This window comes from Dermacentor albipictus, chromosome 4 (genome assembly GCF_038994185.2).
Source record: "Dermacentor albipictus isolate Rhodes 1998 colony chromosome 4, USDA_Dalb.pri_finalv2, whole genome shotgun sequence".
Classification (NCBI taxonomy): Eukaryota; Metazoa; Arthropoda; class Arachnida; order Ixodida; family Ixodidae; genus Dermacentor; species Dermacentor albipictus.
In genome coordinates this window covers 157,036,897-157,055,185 of record NC_091824.1, presented here as the reverse complement: position 1 = coordinate 157,055,185, position 18,289 = coordinate 157,036,897, and the positions used below count along the sequence as shown (strand labels likewise).

At 47.2% G+C, this 18,289-nt stretch overlaps 2 protein-coding genes across 2 annotated transcripts; one reads left to right on the top strand and one right to left on the bottom strand.

The window, feature by feature from the left end:
- Positions 1 to 843: 843 nt before the first annotated feature.
- LOC135903815 (uncharacterized) lies at positions 844 to 5,110 on the bottom strand. Its single transcript, XM_065434233.1, has 3 exons — positions 4,064 to 5,110; positions 2,794 to 3,014; positions 844 to 1,331 (listed from the first exon to the last, which is right to left on the bottom strand). The coding sequence occupies exons 1-2, from the start codon at positions 4,872 to 4,874 to the stop codon at positions 2,875 to 2,877; spliced, it is 951 nt and encodes a 316-aa protein (XP_065290305.1). The 5' UTR covers positions 4,875 to 5,110; the 3' UTR covers positions 844 to 1,331; positions 2,794 to 2,874.
- Positions 5,111 to 12,064: 6,954 nt separating this feature from the next.
- On the top strand, positions 12,065 to 17,968 carry MED6 (mediator complex subunit 6). The gene is made up of 2 exons (XM_065434148.2): positions 12,065 to 12,590; positions 16,404 to 17,968. The coding sequence occupies exons 1-2, from the start codon at positions 12,324 to 12,326 to the stop codon at positions 16,791 to 16,793; spliced, it is 657 nt and encodes a 218-aa protein (XP_065290220.1). The 5' UTR covers positions 12,065 to 12,323; the 3' UTR covers positions 16,794 to 17,968.
- The last annotated feature ends 321 nt before the right edge of the window (positions 17,969 to 18,289 follow it).

The following is an 18,289-nucleotide window of genomic DNA, read 5'->3' as shown; positions in this document are numbered from 1 at the left end:
TCAGCAGCTTATTGCCAGAAGCTATGAATATCGCGGCAACAAGGTCGCCATGGTACGTTCCGATGAACCGCTGCACGTAGCCCGCGATCGCAAACACCTCGCCAAACAGTCCGCCCGAGCCGTTATACGGTGGACCGTAGTGATGCTCCAAGCCTTCGGGACTTGCCAAGCTGTCATCGGGCCATATGACGGCTTCGACCTTCCTGAGCATGTCCTCCAATGAGTGTCTTGTTATTCTATCGATTCTTGTCGTAGACGCTAGTTTGTCAAGAGCAACAGCCTTGATGTTTTCCAAGTAGCTGTTTATACTAATCTGATCTTCTATTGAGGTACTAGCCTTAGACGCAGCTGCCCATAGAACGTGATGGATTTCTTTGCTGATAGTAACGCAGTATTCTTTCTGCGTTTGCATTCCGAACCGGGAATTAGCGACAGCGTCGAATAGGACGCGACTTGCGATGGTACAGATGTACTGCGCGAACCACCAGACGGTGTGAAACGCAATTTCTTGGGGCGAGTAAGCTTCCAAGAGACCGTCCATGATAGCTAGCAGCCGATGGTTTGTCGCAAGCACTACGTCGTTGCGGTCAATGAGTGGATCAATGTCGTACACTATTCGCAGCGGTCTCTGCCAGTCGTCCGCCGTCAATCGGCGCACATGCAAAGGCATTTTTCCCAACGGTACTTCTTTTGGTTCGAAAAGAGAATTCGTGAAGACGTTTGCGAACATGTTGAAGACATCATCTTGGATCTTCGCACTGCGCCGGACAAATGAGAGAAATTCGGGCGTTGGTTTGCGAAGTGGAAAAATGAGGCTTTCTATGACCGAAACGTAGGCACGCGAAGCTCTTGTCTTGCAAGAATTCGACTAGAGTAATTAGCGCGTTGTCGTCAGCGCTTCCGTAGATGCATTTCCGGGTCATTTCGAGTGGTCTGCTGAAGATGGAACCAGCCGGGTGCTGCGTAACCATCGCCCACGTATGGTCCATGATTCTCTGCGCAATGACACTTTCACTCAAGGCGCCATATCTGTTCCGTCCTGCAGAACAAACGAACGAGGCAAAGTTTTGGCAAGCAGCGGGGTTGGTGTCGTTGTGCGTCAAACGGAGGGCCGTAACATGGTCGACGCAATCGATATTCCCGCATATTTTGACTCTGTTGCGATCACTTCTCCAGACGACACCGACTATAACCAAGTATAAAAGTAGAACACCAGCAGCTGTAGATAGGAACACAAGCGAAACGAACTTGCGGCAATGGTGACGTGCTTCTTCCACAATGAGTGCCTGCAAGCTTCGCCAAAATGTCTGGTTCTTCACTGCAGTCTTTTCCTGCAAAAGCAATTGCAGGAAAGATCACTCTTGAGCAGTCGATCACTACTTCAGCTCACCTTACCACTCCATCTGACATGTACGGAACGCATATTTCTAGAGCAACTGCTCGTACCTGGCATAAGTGATATGCCTCAGAACTTCATCTTGGGCAATATCCCCGAAAATGCGTACTTCTGGTACAGGCACACATAAGCACCAGATCGGTGTCCGTCACCAGAATACTCGTGGTTGTATAACTGATATCTAATTCCGTGTACTTAATATTAGCACATGACGTACGTGTGGCACAACTCTCAGCAAGCACAGGTGAAATTCCCTTACGAATTTATTTAGTGTGTACTATTACACGGTGCGCCTTTACTTTAATTGCATTGTTTTTCGAAGTAACACGCAAGCATTTGGATTGGAAATAAGGATATACCACTGCACGGCTCACCAGTCTACTGATTGATGCTCGAAAAGTTTTCTCTGACCACAAAATTATTCGCTCTCGCTGTGGCATCGTGCTCTGTAAAGTACAGCTTAACAGAGGGTCTCTTTGTCTCTTCGCATATCTCGCTACCTCGCAGCCGACTAAGTTCGTATAAACAATGCCCTTTCCTTTACAGGTGAAGAATGTGCAATGCAAAGTGTATTGACCCCTGTGCTATGTGGTTTAATTCAATCAAATCAATCAAATGTTTTATTTCCAACAAACTTGTTGGGGTCCTCCAGGCGAAAAGCTGCGACATACAGCTTGAATGTGCCTGAAGGCCCTCACATGGCAGCAGTACAAATACAAATACAATATACAAATACAATACAATGTATTGTTTCAAATACAATGGGTTACATTTACAATAATTATAAAGATCACATTTCAAAAATTTCTTTACAAAAATATGCTCTAAGTTGTTTTCGAGTCAAGGTATTTGTCATAACAATTTCTTTCCCAAATTTATTTAACAGTGAAGGTAGCGTGTGTCTTAGCGACTGCATAAGGTAATTTGTACGCCTGTACTAACCACCTGTCTTTGCTGCGGGTACGCGCATCACTTCTGTCATATTCAAGTCGTGACGTATTTTTAAAAATATTTGAAACTTTTCGGAGCCGAAGCAAAAAGAATACAGTAGCCTGTATTCGTAAATGTTAGCTGCTTGTATTATGTTATAACTTTCAAAAAGTTGCGTGTATTCAATATACACGCGAACATGCATAATGCTTAAAGTATCAGCGAATTTTCAACGCATATACTTTATGCTTTATGCCTTTATGCTTACACGTTCGTATGAATTAAGACTTTCGCACGACCACAGAGCCCAAGCTTGCACTCTCATATGTTAATTGGTGCTATGTAAAAACTCACTATACTGAGGCTAGCGCCATTGACGATTTTCACTCATGTAGAAGTGTGTGTCTCAACACCTCTGCTTAGCGCGCATCCAGCAAAGCAGTACACTCGAAAACTGTTGCACTGACCAGCTCGAGGAGGGTCGATCGCATGTCCTGAGTTGAATGAGCTGCGCCACCTCCAATATCAGTCTGCGCCTCTAGGTTGGTTTAGGCGGTGACTGTGCTGAAGCTGCTTCTTGTTGTAAATGCCGCGGCTCGCTTTCCAGGAGCCCGTATAGGTGGATGATCCACGAGGCTGCTACGCGTTTGGCTCAGGCACGGGCTGGTTTGTGATGGCTGCAGTTGCCCTAGTGCGCACATGCAACAAGAGACGTCTGTTAAGAAAACTACAAAATAAAATAAGCGACCGCATTCTTCGGTAATCCGTAAACATTATAGCGTGATGCGCGCTATATTTGCCAGAACATCTCCTCTTCATGCGTATGTTGCAGTGTTTAATGCACCAGACCGAGGTGAAATGGCAGTTATTACTGTGAAAACACAATTACGAGAAATTTTCACATAGATCGAATGAGCGCAGTATACAGCAGCACATAAAAAGATTTGAGGCTAACGGGTCTGGCTAAGAAAGAATCTTGTGTGGCACTAGTGCGGTACAAGGAGTAATTCATATCTTGAGCTGCAAGAATTTTGCTGTCGACGCAACACAAAAGTTGGAATGGCTGCATATGAGCAACAAAACAGAGCTGGAAATGTGGAAATGTGGAAAGTTTCTATTTAGGCGATTTGGTAGCAGGTTGGTTGCTAAAGCCACGTAATCCCCATTCAAGATAACTTACGTTTCGTTGAATGCTCGCGCGCTGCGCTCTTCGATGTTACGTTTAGTCCTTACGCTGACAAAGCCGACCCGTATGCGTGCTATGAAAGAACTTTAGATTTATAGTACACTGGCTCGAGGAGTGTTCTAAATTGCATTTTTGCATGGTGCTGCCACGTTGGTGCTGCGTTCCACGGGGCTGATTTGTAAAAGGAATATGCCGCAGTAAAAGACCGTCGCGTTATTCTTCGTCAGTCCCGTGTCGTTTTCATTACGTCCATTATTGTGTCGGTATCGATATTCATAGCAGCACTACATGCTGGCTGAGTAACGCAATACCATGGTTGTCAAGCTCGAGCCGCACGATGTAGAGCACTATATAAAGCTGTACACAGCTCTTCGCGCGCCGCACACAACGGCATGGCGGTATGCATTCGTCAAGGGACAATAAGCTGCCACTTAAAGCATTTTATGACAGCAGCAACTTACTTCCCAATAATTTACTGTCATTTGCGACAATGTTTATTGTGGAACTTAATTTACCGACTGCTAAGCATGCAAGCGGTCACCTGTACTCACTTGACCGAGAGGCTTTGATGATCGGCTTCGTCCGTGACTCCGTCACTCGCTCCGGCACCTGCAGCTCCCGGATACACGCCTCGCTACTAACACTAGTCTCAAGATGGCTCGGCGTCTCTCTGGGAAGCTCGCTGCTGCCGCGGTCTCGACCAGTGTTACGGAGAGACTGTTCTCGCGTCGCTGGTAGTATTTGATACCCGAAGCGTTCCGTGACAGATGCTGTACTTTCTCGCCTGTAGAGATCAGCGTGCGGGCGGCCATGTTTGTGATGACGCCCGCTGCCGCTGATGGCCCGGTAGGCGGTCGTCGGTGCCGCCGTTACCTCTTTCGTTTCGGCTGCGGTCGACGTTTCAGTAGATGACCTGCCGCCTCTGGAAACAGTGACAGGCTCAGCGGCTTCGCCAGAGCGCAAAGGCATACGTATGTGATTCGGCAAGCTCGTCAACTGCTCCGGGACGGTTACGCGGCCTTCCGGGACGGGCAAAGGAATGGACGACGACTCGCTTCGACGTCGCCCGGAGTGCTCGGAAACGTTCTTGTTGCCAGCAACTGAAGAATTGGGCACTTTTTGAACAATTTGGGACATCTCGCTCGGTGACCGGGGAGCCTCGTCTGGTACTGCACCTCGGAAAACGTCATTCGTAAAGCCGGTATTTTCACGGCCATGATCACCCTGCGTTAGCTTTTCCATCGTCGGTCGTTTTACGCAGCGAGCCGTAGGGAAGCCGTTCTTGTCAGAACGCACGAGCACTTCATCTTCACTGATGTCTCGAGCGAACCACTTCTTCGCCAATGGTGCACGCGAGCTCATGGGATAGCTTATTTTATCGTTGACGAATACACGGAATTATTAAATGAATGAATCAGAATGAAGCTTCACTAGGGAAGTGGAAGATGGGTCAGGTTTACGCAAAACGAGCTTGACATCAGCATGAACATCCCCGCCCTGCTTTCGTTTGGAACTTTCACGTTGTGGTACAGCCACCATAATGTTTGCACAGCGACTAACGACTCCTTTCTTGACACCAATCGGCTGTCTTCATAAAACAGTAAGCTTACGACAATTATTTATCTATTTTTCGATTTACTTTAGCCGTTTGACTGTTCCATTTTGAACACCGAGCAGAATACGTCATTTCCGCAGTATGTTTTTCTAAACACTTTTCAGCCATTTTGTGCGAGCCACCATATTCTAGGCCGATCTCCCACGGTGGGTATGTGCCACTTGTGCAGAGAAATAACAAGAGGCCCGGCATTACGATTCCGGCAGCAAGGTTCTTCAGACGTGATAGAAAACGCCAGTTTCATGAGCGTAAAGGCAACCTTCTGGGCTTCGATGCTTCTCGGAGTGGTGCAGTCCTCGTAGAAGTTGAAGGTCAGGCCTTACAGTGCACATCAGCATAGCTGCACGAAGGGCAGAGTGCCCCGTATGAAGTAAGGGAGGCTGGGTACGGGAACTTCGCTCCTGCTATCCAGGAGCAAGTCCCTCATCTTGAGGCTCAGAGGCAAACACCCTACGCTATCGTGCAGTGGCTGTGTGTTTCTGTTCGTACGTTCCCCATTTGTTCATGACATTAGGGCGCCGAGTCTGAACCAGGATTTCTTTTTGTGAAGTCGATCTGCCTGGGGGGCGGGATTTTCGGAGGACGCCCGAAGATTGGTGAAATGTAATCTCTGAAGACATATCCTAGGGAATGCGAGAAATTTAGAACATAAATATCTTTCACCAAATCTGTCCGCATGAGCCAGCCTTCACTCATGGACGAAGATTTGGGATAGAGTGCAACTAGTACTAGTTCTGCTATAGGAAATTATATTCCGGCAGAATTCTACCAAGGATTACTGTCGCTGTTAATGCATTAGCACCGAAGTAATCTAGTGGTACACCGTATTGCCACCGCTGAAACGCGTCATGTATACAGCCGGGCTCCTCTCGCTCCTTTCCAACTTCAGTACTGTTATGGACAGTACTGAAGGGCATTGCTATCGCTCTTTGGCCAAGTTGCTGAAACTCCCTATTCCCTTGCCGTTGATGACTATTATTATTAAGGTGGAAGCTCTAGACGGCTCATCGGTCAAGAAATTCGATGTTCGGCGTTATGACACCAAAATTCATAGAGAGTCGAACCCACGTACGACCTGTGTTGTTAATTATTAAGACGCAGTTAATTAAGATGGAGTTAAGGCACTCGAATCTAAATCTGGCGGCAGTCGAACCCTCAACCTTTGGTAGGAGTCGAACCCTTTGGGCCATATGGGCGAACCGGCCATATCTCCAAGTTGGATGCCATTTGACATCATGAATGTCGAGGGTCGAACCCACAACATTTGGTTTTAATTAAGGCGGAATGAATTAAGACACAGTTAATTAAGATAGAGTTAAGGCACTCGAACCCACGACCTTAGGTGGGAGTCGAACCCACTTGGAGAGATGGACGAACCGGCCATATCTCCAAGTTGGATTCCAGTTCACATCGTGAAGGTCGAGAGTCGAACCGATTACCTTTGGTGTTAAGACGAAGGTAATTAAAGCACCATTTATTAAGATAAAGTTAATTAAGGCACTGAAACCAAGGACCTTTGGTGACAGGCGAACCGTCAACTTTTAGTGGGAATCGAACCCGCGGCCTTTGGTGCGAGTTAGGGCGAATTAGGCCATCAATTCTTTGCATCAAAGCGTGAAGCCGATGCGAAAAAACGTCAGCATGACCTGTGGTGTAAGTTAATACAAATTAAGGCATAGTTATTTAAAGTTAATTAGGGCACTCCAGCCCACGACCGTTGGTGGGAGTCGAACCTTCGTCCTTTGGCAGGAGTCAAACCCACTTGTACGTACGGGCGGACCAGCCATAACTCGATGTTGCATTCCAATGGACAACGTGAAGTTCGACAGTCGAACCCACAACCTTTGGTGTTAAGGCGAAGTGAATTAAGGCAGTGTTAATTAAGACAAAGTTAATTAAGGCACTCGAACCTACAACCTTTGGTGACAGGCGAACTCGACCTTTCATGAGGGTCGAATCCGCGACCTTGGTATGAACTAGGGCGAAGTTAATTAAGACACAGCTAATTAAGGCCGAGTTAAGGCACTTGAACCCACGAATTTTGGTGGGAGAAAACAAGTGATAGGAAGTAACAACGCATTCGAATTGAAATGTCAAGTAATGTATTGAATGTCTCGTGAGCGCGCAGGTTTTCGCCTCCATCCTCTTTAGCGTATGCACTCTTAAGCAAAATCTCACCCTTTTGCCACACAACAATAATCGTCATCTGTCTTGTCCGCATTTCCTTTCTTTAACGCGGCGAGCCCGGTACTTCCCAGTAATAATGGCATGCGCGTTATCAGCATGACAGCATTCTCGACAGGAATGTAGCGAGCGCCGAGTTTTCAAGAAAGGAAACGCCAGCAAGGCAGATGACGATTATTGTTGTGGGACAAATACACACCCCAAAGGGTGCAACCGTTTTAAGAGTGTGTAAGAAAAGTTTGCGCCCTTTGGAGTGCATATTTGTCACACGACGATAATCGTCATCTGTCTTGCCCGCATTTCCTTTCTTGAAAACGCTGCCCTCATTACTTTCCTGTCAGGAATGCTACGTAATGCTGATAACGCGCATGTCGTTCGTTACTGGAAAGTACCGGGCTCGCCGCGTTAAAGAAAGGAAATGCTGACAAGACTTATGACGATCATAGTTGTGTGGCAAATATACGCCCCAAAGGGGGCAACTATTTTTAGAGTGCATGTCGTTCGTGACTGGGAAGTACCGGGCTCGCAACGTTAAAGAAAGGAAACGCGGGCAAGACAGATGACAATTATTGTTGTGGGACAAGATAAGCCCCAAAGGGCGTAAATTTTTTTAAGAGTGTAAAGTGACTCAAGTTTTTATTGGCATCCTCTTCGAAACGAGGCGGGGACGAATAGTCACCTAGCCTGCTTGAGGAGGCTATGGCTATACAAGCTTTTCATTCTAGCATTTTATATACGTCCCTTTAATCTTTCTTTAAAATGCGTAAGCATTTCTATGTCGGCTCACTGCACTCTACACTCTAGAAAAAGTTTGCACCCTTTGGGGTGTATATCTGCAACACAACAACAATCGTCAACTGCCTTGATACGTTTCCTTTTTTTTTAACACTGCGAGCCCGGTACTTTCCAGTAACGAATGGCATGCGCGTTATCAGCATCACATAGCATTGCCGACAGGAAACTAGCGGGCGCGGTGTTTTCGAGAAAGGAAAGGCATCAAGGCAGATGACGAACGGAGCGGGGAATGCAAGACGGCGAAAGTGAAGAGAGTGCGAGGAGGAAAGCGCAGGAGGAGGGTGCAGCGGAAATTGGCCTCGAGCTCCACCACTGGAAAAGCTGGCGCCGCCGTCGGCGTGACGTGCTAGGAGGGATCACGTGGACATAGCGGCCGCGTCGGCTGCTTCGGGCGCGCTGAAGCGAGCTGAAAACGAGCTTAAATTCCCTCGTACGCTGCGGTTTTCATTTAGTGGCGAAATTTTCCCGCTTCGAGTGTCTCCTTTACAACGCTTGAAAGCACTACAATACGTAGTGGCTGCCTTTGAAGGTGCGCGACATGGTAGGCAACTGCTCGGTGCCGCAGGGCCGGACGCACGTAACGGAGGCCGGTATCAGCCTTATTCGCACGTAGCCGCAGGACAAGCTGGGTGAAGCTTGGCTCGCGAAACATAAAACCGGTAAACAGTCATCGGCTACAACTCGGGTATGCAGCAAGCCAAGACGCGAGGAAGATTTCTGCTACGGCGCCCGGTCCGCGACGTTATGAAAACGCGCACTGAGACGCTCGCGCGGGTCCGCTGCCCGACTAATGTCATGACGGTTTAGTCTATGAACTTGTGATATTATAGATACTGGCAAGTTCAGTGGAGTGGAAAGGCAGCGGTAAGAAGCACATTTAAAGAAAGCATGGCATATGGTCATGTTTGTGTTATGAATTAATGCACTGGATTACAAAAAAGGAGCAGCGGGAAATTGCGCGCTGAGAACGCCGATAAACATACAGTGCGACGCAACTCGAGAAATAGCATTGAAAGGTCAAAGAATTTAGAAGAAAAAAAAAGATTGAATCGTCGCGACAGCACATCACAGTCCCGTAGGCGTCAAGTCTCTACATTGAAATTATTTTTGAACAGCTTTGATAGCGCCCACGCAACAATGGTTGCTTGTATACTGTCAAATGCTCATATTCTGCGGCCTTAAGCTCATGGCACGGTGCGAAAACGCGCGCGCGGAGAAAGCGAAACAGTGCGCAGACAAGCATGCAGACGCGCAGTCGGTCGCGGCGAATCTGCGCGATCGCTGCATTGAGGCTTCATTCTATTACGCTCCATTTAGTTATACAAACACTATAAGAACATATTTCACATAGTTTGCTCTCAGCGTTTACCTACCTTTCACGCAAGAAGCCGGTTCGGAAGACTCCATCGCGGCGACCGCGCGCAGTGGCGTTCACTGTACGTATTCGGTAAAGAGATCGCGGCTGTAAACGATTGTGTGCTTTCAGTTTGCCAAAGATTATTATTTAGACAGTAAGAAACTTCTCTCGTTTCGGAAGTACTTACAGAAATGTCCGGGAGAGCTCGCGCGTGGTGTTTTCAGTGAGCGCTGACAGCAAAACCTATGAGGAGCGCGCCACGTGATCCCTCATACTACGCCAGCGAGGCGCTTCCGATAGAGGGCGACTCCGTAACTCCTCGCCGCCAATATGAGGTTGAAATCGAAGGAGGAGGGCATGGCGAAAGTGTGAGACTTTCGCTTTGCGGAGACGATGTCAACGAGATGGCGCCAGAGCAGCGCGAGTCATCTGGGAGGTCTGTCTGCGGCGGCTGCTGTGAATCGCGCCACACCACGCGCTGCCTCTCGGTACTCGTGATCTCCCGATTAGCGAAGCAGTCGCGCCACGCTTCACTCCGTCTGCAACGTGGCGCACGAGACATATTGTACGCGCCAGCCAGTATATCGCGAAATGAAAACAAGTATATGGCTGCGCTCAAACTTCGCATTAGGGAGCGTCGTAATCGCCGGTGAATCTTTTTGTTTTGCGTACTTGCTTTCGTATACTACTTATTTCCGTTCTCATAAAACCCTGGTAATAAACACACGACAAAAGTAACCGTTTTAAGAGTGTGAGTTGTTTTTTTTTTGTGAATACCCAGTGCTTCGAAGATCTTGGTATGTACATCATGTGGCTGCTTCGCTGTCGTACATTGATCACGCAAGTGCAGGCACTTGATAGATCTACGGCACAGATATACATGTTCAGTTACTAGACTGGGTGTTAGCGCAAATCTCAGTTTCCATGAACTCCTGCGCATTTCGCACTGCTTTCATTCAAGGCGTCCCAGCGTCCCAATCTGCACCGCAACGCAGCTTCTAGGCAGGGCAGGTTGGTGCCAGCAGAGAGACTAGGAGGGCACAACCTAGTCGGGGGCGCGCCCCTGCACAGCAGGGAGCGTCCCCTGCTTTCTATCACACGTGGCTGTGCACGCACACACATTCTCTAGCACAGGCAAACTGCTGCTTCGAAGGCGAGAGAGGAGGGGACGGTGATGAGGACGAAAGATTAAAGCCCCTTAAACTTCGTAAAGTAGCGACACTCTCCTCCTCCGTCTGCACTCCTCCTCGTTTCTCCTCTCTTTCACGCTCCCTCCTCGACCGTGGTACCGCCTACACTGCTCGAGCGTAGCAACGGCGGCAAGATGCGCTCCTCGCCACTCCGTAGACGCTTCTCGAGCAAAAATGGCGCTGATGCACGGCGCGAGGGCCCACGTGATGCTATTAGGCCAATAGCGACGCGGCGTCGGCCTCGGCCAGAGCGCGCGAGGAGGAGGCGGCATTCTTCAAAGCGTGGCACTACTTTACGAAGTTTAAGGGGTTTTACGAAAGATGCCTCCCCTTTCCCCTTATTCAAGCTGTATTCTAATGGCTCCCACAGCCGTCGGCGGTACAAAATTTGGCAAAATGGGGTTGCTAAGTTCATCATTGCCACAGTAACGGCACATGAATACTGAGCTCAATAAAATAGATCTATCGCACTCTTTAATCTATTTTAGTCCTCGCCATACACGACGACAAAGCAAACTGTGAAGAAAAGATGCAGCCGAACTAACGTTAACTGAAGCCCATTTCATATGCACATTCGTTATTACATGTATTTCATCGGCAGCACAGACTAGTAACCGTCATGAGGAAAGAACCGAACCGCACTGCTCTTACGCCACGCAGGCTTGCCCAAAAACTTAATGCCATACAATGCTGTTGCACTCATGCAAAACGTGCACCTGCTAAGAGCATTGGTATAATACTTGTGCTTACCTCGCTGTTGTCACCAAGGCAAATCCGAAAAATGTGGCCTATCAAGATATCGTGGTGTTCGAGTGCCATAGAGCCGCACATATGATGCCTCTATTTAGCCATGCCCGTCCAATGTTTCGCTGGCTTACTTTTCTGCGTCTTCCGTTCCTCGACATCTGTATCTATTTGTCTTATCTTGCCAGCTTCATTGTTAGCCCAACAACTGAAGCCAGACGCAAGCCGCCCTGCAGTATCAGTGAGCAAACGGCGACGGTGGGCGGAGGCAATGGCGACATAAAACCCCTCCATGCTACCTACTATAAACTACTGCCATCACCAACCGCTGTGAATTATTGTATGAAACTCTATGCTGCCGTGTAAGCTGATTAAGTACGACGGACTTACACCGTCCGCCGTTTCCCGAGCTGTGCCCGATTGAAAATGAATAACAACAGTAGCTGAAAAATGAATAAACGAAAAGAAGTGTGCTTTGCTGACCGCTTAATTATTTATCTGTGAAAACTAGTGACTACCAAAAGCTGTGAACGACATCTATTTCACTTTATCCAACTGTATTTTAGAATATCCGGCAACCACTAGGGAGTCAGGACCAACAAAAACGTTGGTCAGACACACATGTTCCTTGCAACCGAAACTAGAAGTCACCAACGCTATCATCATTATCACCACTATGACGGATAAAATGGCAGAGTGGATCGGCGTGTCGACATGCGTTGTCGCGTTGTTGTTGTCTCGATTGCCTTGTGTTTGCCGAGATCGTGTGTGGGTGCTGTAGGTGTTCTGTAGCTGTACTCGTTTCCGCGATCGTACAGTGGCGCGTGAAGTGCTGTGCGGTGAACCACGAAGCAATTTGTAGAACATCTGTAGAACTAGCGTGCGCCGACATCGTAGCGTGGGGCCTCCTCGCTCGCACGGCAGCCATGGACGCGGGAAAAGAAAACCCTCTGGTCCTTTCGTGGCACGACACAGCGTGGTTGCCCGCGCTGGACCCGTCGAATGTGATGGACTACTTCTCAGAACGTAGCAATCCTTTCTATGACCGCACGTGCAACAATGAGATTGTGAAGATGCAGCGCCTGAACCCCGACCAGTTGACCCACATGACTGGCTTGGAATACGTGCTGTTGCACGCACAAGATCCCATCCTGTACGTGGTGCGCAAACAGCATCGCCACTCGCCTACCCAGGTAATTGACTTCGTTAATGCATACAGTGAAAGAGCTACTTTTATATGAAGCAAAGTTGTCAAACGTAGTACTTGAATACCTACGACTATAGTAGATTGGAATAATCTGGCCGATAAAACTGTAGCACTGGACTCACTATCACTTTTCGAGACATATCTTTAATAAAAAACATCTTTTTCTTTTTGCGCTTACTGAGATTGTTGGTGATAACACTGTTTGACTGTTATGATTGAAAAAATCGCCGAAATAACGTTGTTTTTGCGCCTTTTCTTATTGCGCTTGTGTGAAGAATTTTTTAGTGCAGGTCCCAATTTTTGTATTCATTTTGTTTTGTAAACCTACTCATGTACCACGCCAGGCACGTACCCAGGGGGGGGGCCCGGGGGGGCCCGGCCCCCCCCCCCCGAAATCAAGTGGCATACCCCCCCCCCCCCCCTCCCCGCCCACGCCACCACTCCTCACACATTCCTAAAGCGCCGCCAGATCAATGTTGAGACTTCGCAGCTGTTCATCGGTCAGCATTATGCTGCCTTTTTCACTCCTTTTAGATGGCGGTAGTTATCGGCATCTCTTGTAATGTGAAGGACAGTTTTCTCGTAGATTCCGCACCCGCGCGATTAACTCGAGATGCGTTCAGTTGTCACCATCTATTCATCCGTCACGCGCAAAACTGTTGCTTTTGTTAGTTCAACCTTCTTTGTTTAGGCTGATCCTGGGACCATGAGAGGGATGCGGCTGTTACTCAGCTGGTCTGTACTCTCATGGAACGAGTTGCGGCCGGAGAAAACGTCAAATGCGGTTAACTTAGCCCTTTGCTTCTTTGTTTCCTTGAGTTACGGCTCGCCCCGACGCTGGCAGATGCCCGGAACCATATACACGTGATATGGGTTAGATAAGGTGGGAAATAAAATATTGTGAAAGAGCGTCCATAATGAAACCTTGCAATAACCCTTAAACACATAAGCAAGATAACTGTCACCCGTTACCTCGTCTGTTTTTCCCTAACTGTATAGCACTTTTCGTGCAAAATTGGCAACTGGAAACAAAAATCGCAAGGAGTTGAGAAATTAAGCGATCTACTAAGGGAGAGCCAAGGCAACAACCAAACTGCAAGCAAAAGGGAATAATAAAAAAGTTAACCGTTGTTTATGAGAATATTTATGGATCAACATCATTTTATTTAAAAAGGAAGTAGAGAAAAGGCCGCCGGAAGTGGAGAATGATTACTTGTTTTGAATGACGCTTCTACAGTTATCGGTCGAACCACCTCACGTAGCCACTTCTCTGCTGTGCTTATGTGGGTGTTTTTCTAACCTTTCGCAGTGAGCGCAGTACGTCTAGAATCGCAGAGTCCTGCGCTCTACGCGGTTGTATGGGACTGGCGGCCGCACAGCGTTACGCAATTCGCGGAACTGTCAAAACTGATCAACAAGGCGAAAATAACTGATATTCGAAACTATAACATGAGAAAGACTGAAGAAGCCGTAAAAAATGAACGCAGCCTGAAATCAGTAAAAAAGAAACCTGGAATAGGACAAACCATGATGTATGCACTTTAAGATAAGAAGGATAATATCATCAGCAATCTCGAAGATATAGTAAAAGCAGCGGAAAAATTCTAAGCTGACCTGTATACAGTACCCAGAGGAGTCACGATAGTTCATTTAGAAACAGTAATGAACAGGATACAGAAACTCTCCTATAACCAGCGATGAGGTCAGAAGGGCCCTGCAAGACATGAAACGATGAAGAGCGGCAGGATAAGGAGGAACAACAGTCGATTTAATCAAAGATGGAGGAGACATTATGCTTGGAAAACTGGCGGCTCTTTACACGAAGTGTCTATCGACTGCAAGGGTCCCAGAAAACTGGAAGAATGCAGACATTATACTAATCCACAAAAAAAGGAGACGTTAAAGAATTGAACAATTATGGGACCATTACCTTGCTCCCAGTATTATATAAAATATTTACCAAAATAATCTCCAATAGAATAAGGTTAACGCTGGATTTTGTCAACCAAGGGAACAGGCTGGCTTCAGGAAGAGATACTTTACAATGTATCACATCCATGTCATCAACCAGGTTATCGCGAAATCTGCAGAGTACAATAAGCCTCTCTATGTGGCTTATATAGATTACGAAAAGGCATTTGATTCAGTAGAGATACCAGCAATCATAGAGACACTACGCAATCAAGGAGTACAGAACGCTTACGTAAAAAGCTTGGAAAATATTGCTACATGCGTGAGGTATCTGTTTGTTTGAACGAGGCGCGTAGGCGCCATCACTCCAGAAAAGAGAAGAAAGAACGAACTGGGCTCGCGCTGTGAATCTAACCGGTCAGCGCTGCAACCGTTGTTGTAAATATAATCTGTAAATGGTTTCTCGTCTTACTGACTTGTCTTTCGCGTTAGAATATCTACGAGGTTCTACAGCTACCTTAATTCTACACAAGAAAAGCAGGGACATACCTATAGAGAAAGGGGTCAGACAGGGAGACACAATTTCTCCAAAGCTATTTTCTGCGTGCTTAGAAGAATTCAAGCTATTAAACTGGGAAGGCTTAGGAGTAAAGATCGACGGCAAATATCTGAGCAACCTTCGGTTTGCCGATGACATTGTTCTATTCAACAACAATGCAGACGAGTTACAACAAATGATTGGAGACCTTAACAGAGAGAGTGTAAGAGTGGGGTTGAATATTATTATGCAGAAGATGAAGATAATGACAAATAGCCGGGCAAAGGAACAAGAGATCAGGATGGCCAGTCCGCCACTAGAGACTGTGAAGGAGTACGTTTACCTAGGTCAATTAGAGGGAACCCTGATCATGAAAAGGAAATTCACAGAAGAATAAAAATAGGTTGGATCGCATACGGCAGACATTTCCAGCTCCTGACTGAAAGCTTACCATTATTATTGAAAAGTGAGGTGTGCAATCAGTGCATTTTGCCAGTGCAATATGTCCAGTGCCAATGCATTTGCCAGTGCATATGGGGCAGAGAGTTGAGAGCAAGTTAAGGACCACGCAAAGAGCGATCGAACGAAGATTGCTAGGCATAACGTTAAGAGAGCAAGAGAGTGGTTTGGATCAGAGATCGAACGGCTATAGACGATATTCTAATTGACATCAAGAGGAAAAAATGTAGCTGGGCAGGTCATGTAATGCGCCGGTTAGATAACCGTTGGATCATTAGGGTTACAGAATAGGTACCAAGAGTTGGGAAACGCAATCGAGGGCTACAAAACACTAGGTAGAGCGATAAAATTAGGAAATTCGCGGGCGCTAGTTGGAATCGGTTGGCGCAGGACAGGGGTAATTGGAGATCGCAGGGAGAGGCCTTCGTCCTGCAGTGGACATAAAACAGGCTGATGATGATGATGATGATGGAAGTGGTGGGCCCCCCCTGAAAAAAAAATTCTGGGTACGTGCCTGTACCACGCTGCTAATATCTTGTTTAAGATCGCAGTATATATACATTAAAGAAAAATTGTAATAAATTTCTAAGTAGTTGGCAAACCTAGCCTATATTTTGCGGCATCTAAGATTATCGCCGTGTTCTGTATAGTGTCTTACCATACCCTGGCAAGTTTAGCTCCGTCGTTCATTTTTATGCTTACGAACAGCTGAAGAGCTTTCTTGTCTGTAGGACGTGAGAACTCCGCAACGGCAGCCAGCTTCTCAGGGTCTGGCCGTACGTCCTTGTGCTCGTTCATTCCAAACTTTTTTTTTTTCGTCAGATAAATGCTGGCTTTTATTCTACTTCGACGTTTGTTTCAGCTCAAGCACTTTTTTTTGTGGCCACACAGGTAACACCGCTGGCCGACTATTACGTGCTGGCAGGCGTTGTCTACCAGGCGCCGGACCTCGGCTCGGTGCTCAACTCAAGACTTTTGGGTGCTGCACATGCGCTGCAGGGCGCGCTCCACGAAGCAATGGGCTACGCGAGGTACCACCCGTCGCGCGGATATTGGTGGCACTTCAAGGACAACCCCGTTGCTACTACTACTGCCACGACGCCCGCCGCTACCGGCGCCGCGCCGAGCAACACAGGCGCGAGCCTGTTCCAGCGCCGCCGCGTTGACATGCTGCTCGCGGAGCTGGCGGCAAAATTCCCTCCAGAGCCGCCCAAGCCGGAGCCCGCCGACGTCAAGCCGGCGAAAACTGCCGACAAGAAGCAGACCCGGCCCGCATCTTAGCGCACTAGATGGTGCCTAGTCACTGCCTTTCTGCAAGTTCTCCCTGCTGTAAGAAGGCTGGGCGACATGGTTTGTGCACATGTGCCATGAAGAAAGCCAGCCATACCACCTGTCCTGTCTGAAGAGCAGTTCGAAAACCTGTTTCTATGCAGCACTTCTGCTGATTACAACAGTGTTTCAACTTGTTATTCAAGTGTTGCTCTTGCAAGCAACATGGAACAGCACATCTGTGTAATAAGTGCATTCTGATCTCTTCTGCAGTTGTGCAGAGCTGTACCTAAGGTAATCTACTGTAGTACAATGTTTACTTGCATTGTACATAAATACATAGCATGCCATTATGTATACAATATTCTCTCTCTCCAGTGACAGTTTCAAAATGCAGACCTCCTCATTCCTGTAATTGAAGTAAACATTAAATCACTGCCAACTGGAATAATCCCATGCTGCAGTCTGGCAGCCCTGTTCTCTGCACTACTGCACCATAATGAGAACATTGCACTACAAGTGGTTATTTTTAATTGTGCAAACACTTGTGGAACAACTTTTGCAAATATTCCTCCTATACAGTGTACACACTACTGCTGCTGGCCGCTTGTCACATGTTAAGTGCTTTTTTTCTCTTGCTATTATGATGAAACAGATGGCATAGGAAATTCACTATGCAGCTTGGCTCGGGACATACCTACGTGCATAACTCATCACTTTTCCCAATTTACAACACCTAGTCTACGAGTGACAACACACTGGCGCAGCTCTATTGACACAGTGATTATACTATGAATGGATTACACAATATTTATTCGCTGCCCTTTCGTGCTCTAGGTGCTTCGGGATTCCACCTCACTTCCCTTTACACATTGATGCACAAAAATAGTTTGAGTTGTGCCCTTCAGTGGCACTATCACATTCAACATGCAAGTCTAAATATTTTTAGTGGCAGAGCTTGTATCCGATGATTGTCGGCACTCTGCAAACATCCCACAACAGCCGAGCCGCCTGTTTGCATGCCCTAATAGCCGGCGATGTTCTCGTGGAGCTGTGCAGTGTAACAGCTCGGTGGATAAACATACAGAAGGTCATAGCAATCTTGCTATTGAGAAGGCACATCCACTACGACTTCCAGCTGGTACAGAAAGTAACTGTTTTTCATTAATAAATTATGACTCTAGGAAGTTCTTAGTTGTGTGCTAGAAAGTTCTTAGCTGTGTGCTTTGGTGCCTTCACATAGTATCTAAGCTAACACCATAACACGCTTCACTGACTGAAAGGTAAATCTGAAATATACACCACTGGATCAGGCAGTCGACTGCAAAAGCTTGTCATGCACATCAGTCAGGCTTGCCACTATTTCTGATCTCTATGGACTCAAGAATCTAACAACAATGTCTTTTATATTCTGTTCTTACTGCCACTTAGTCTCTTACAAGATCAAATGGACCTGCAAGATCAAGTCTCACGGGTACAAGCAGTGCGACAATTTTCTGCCGTGGTAG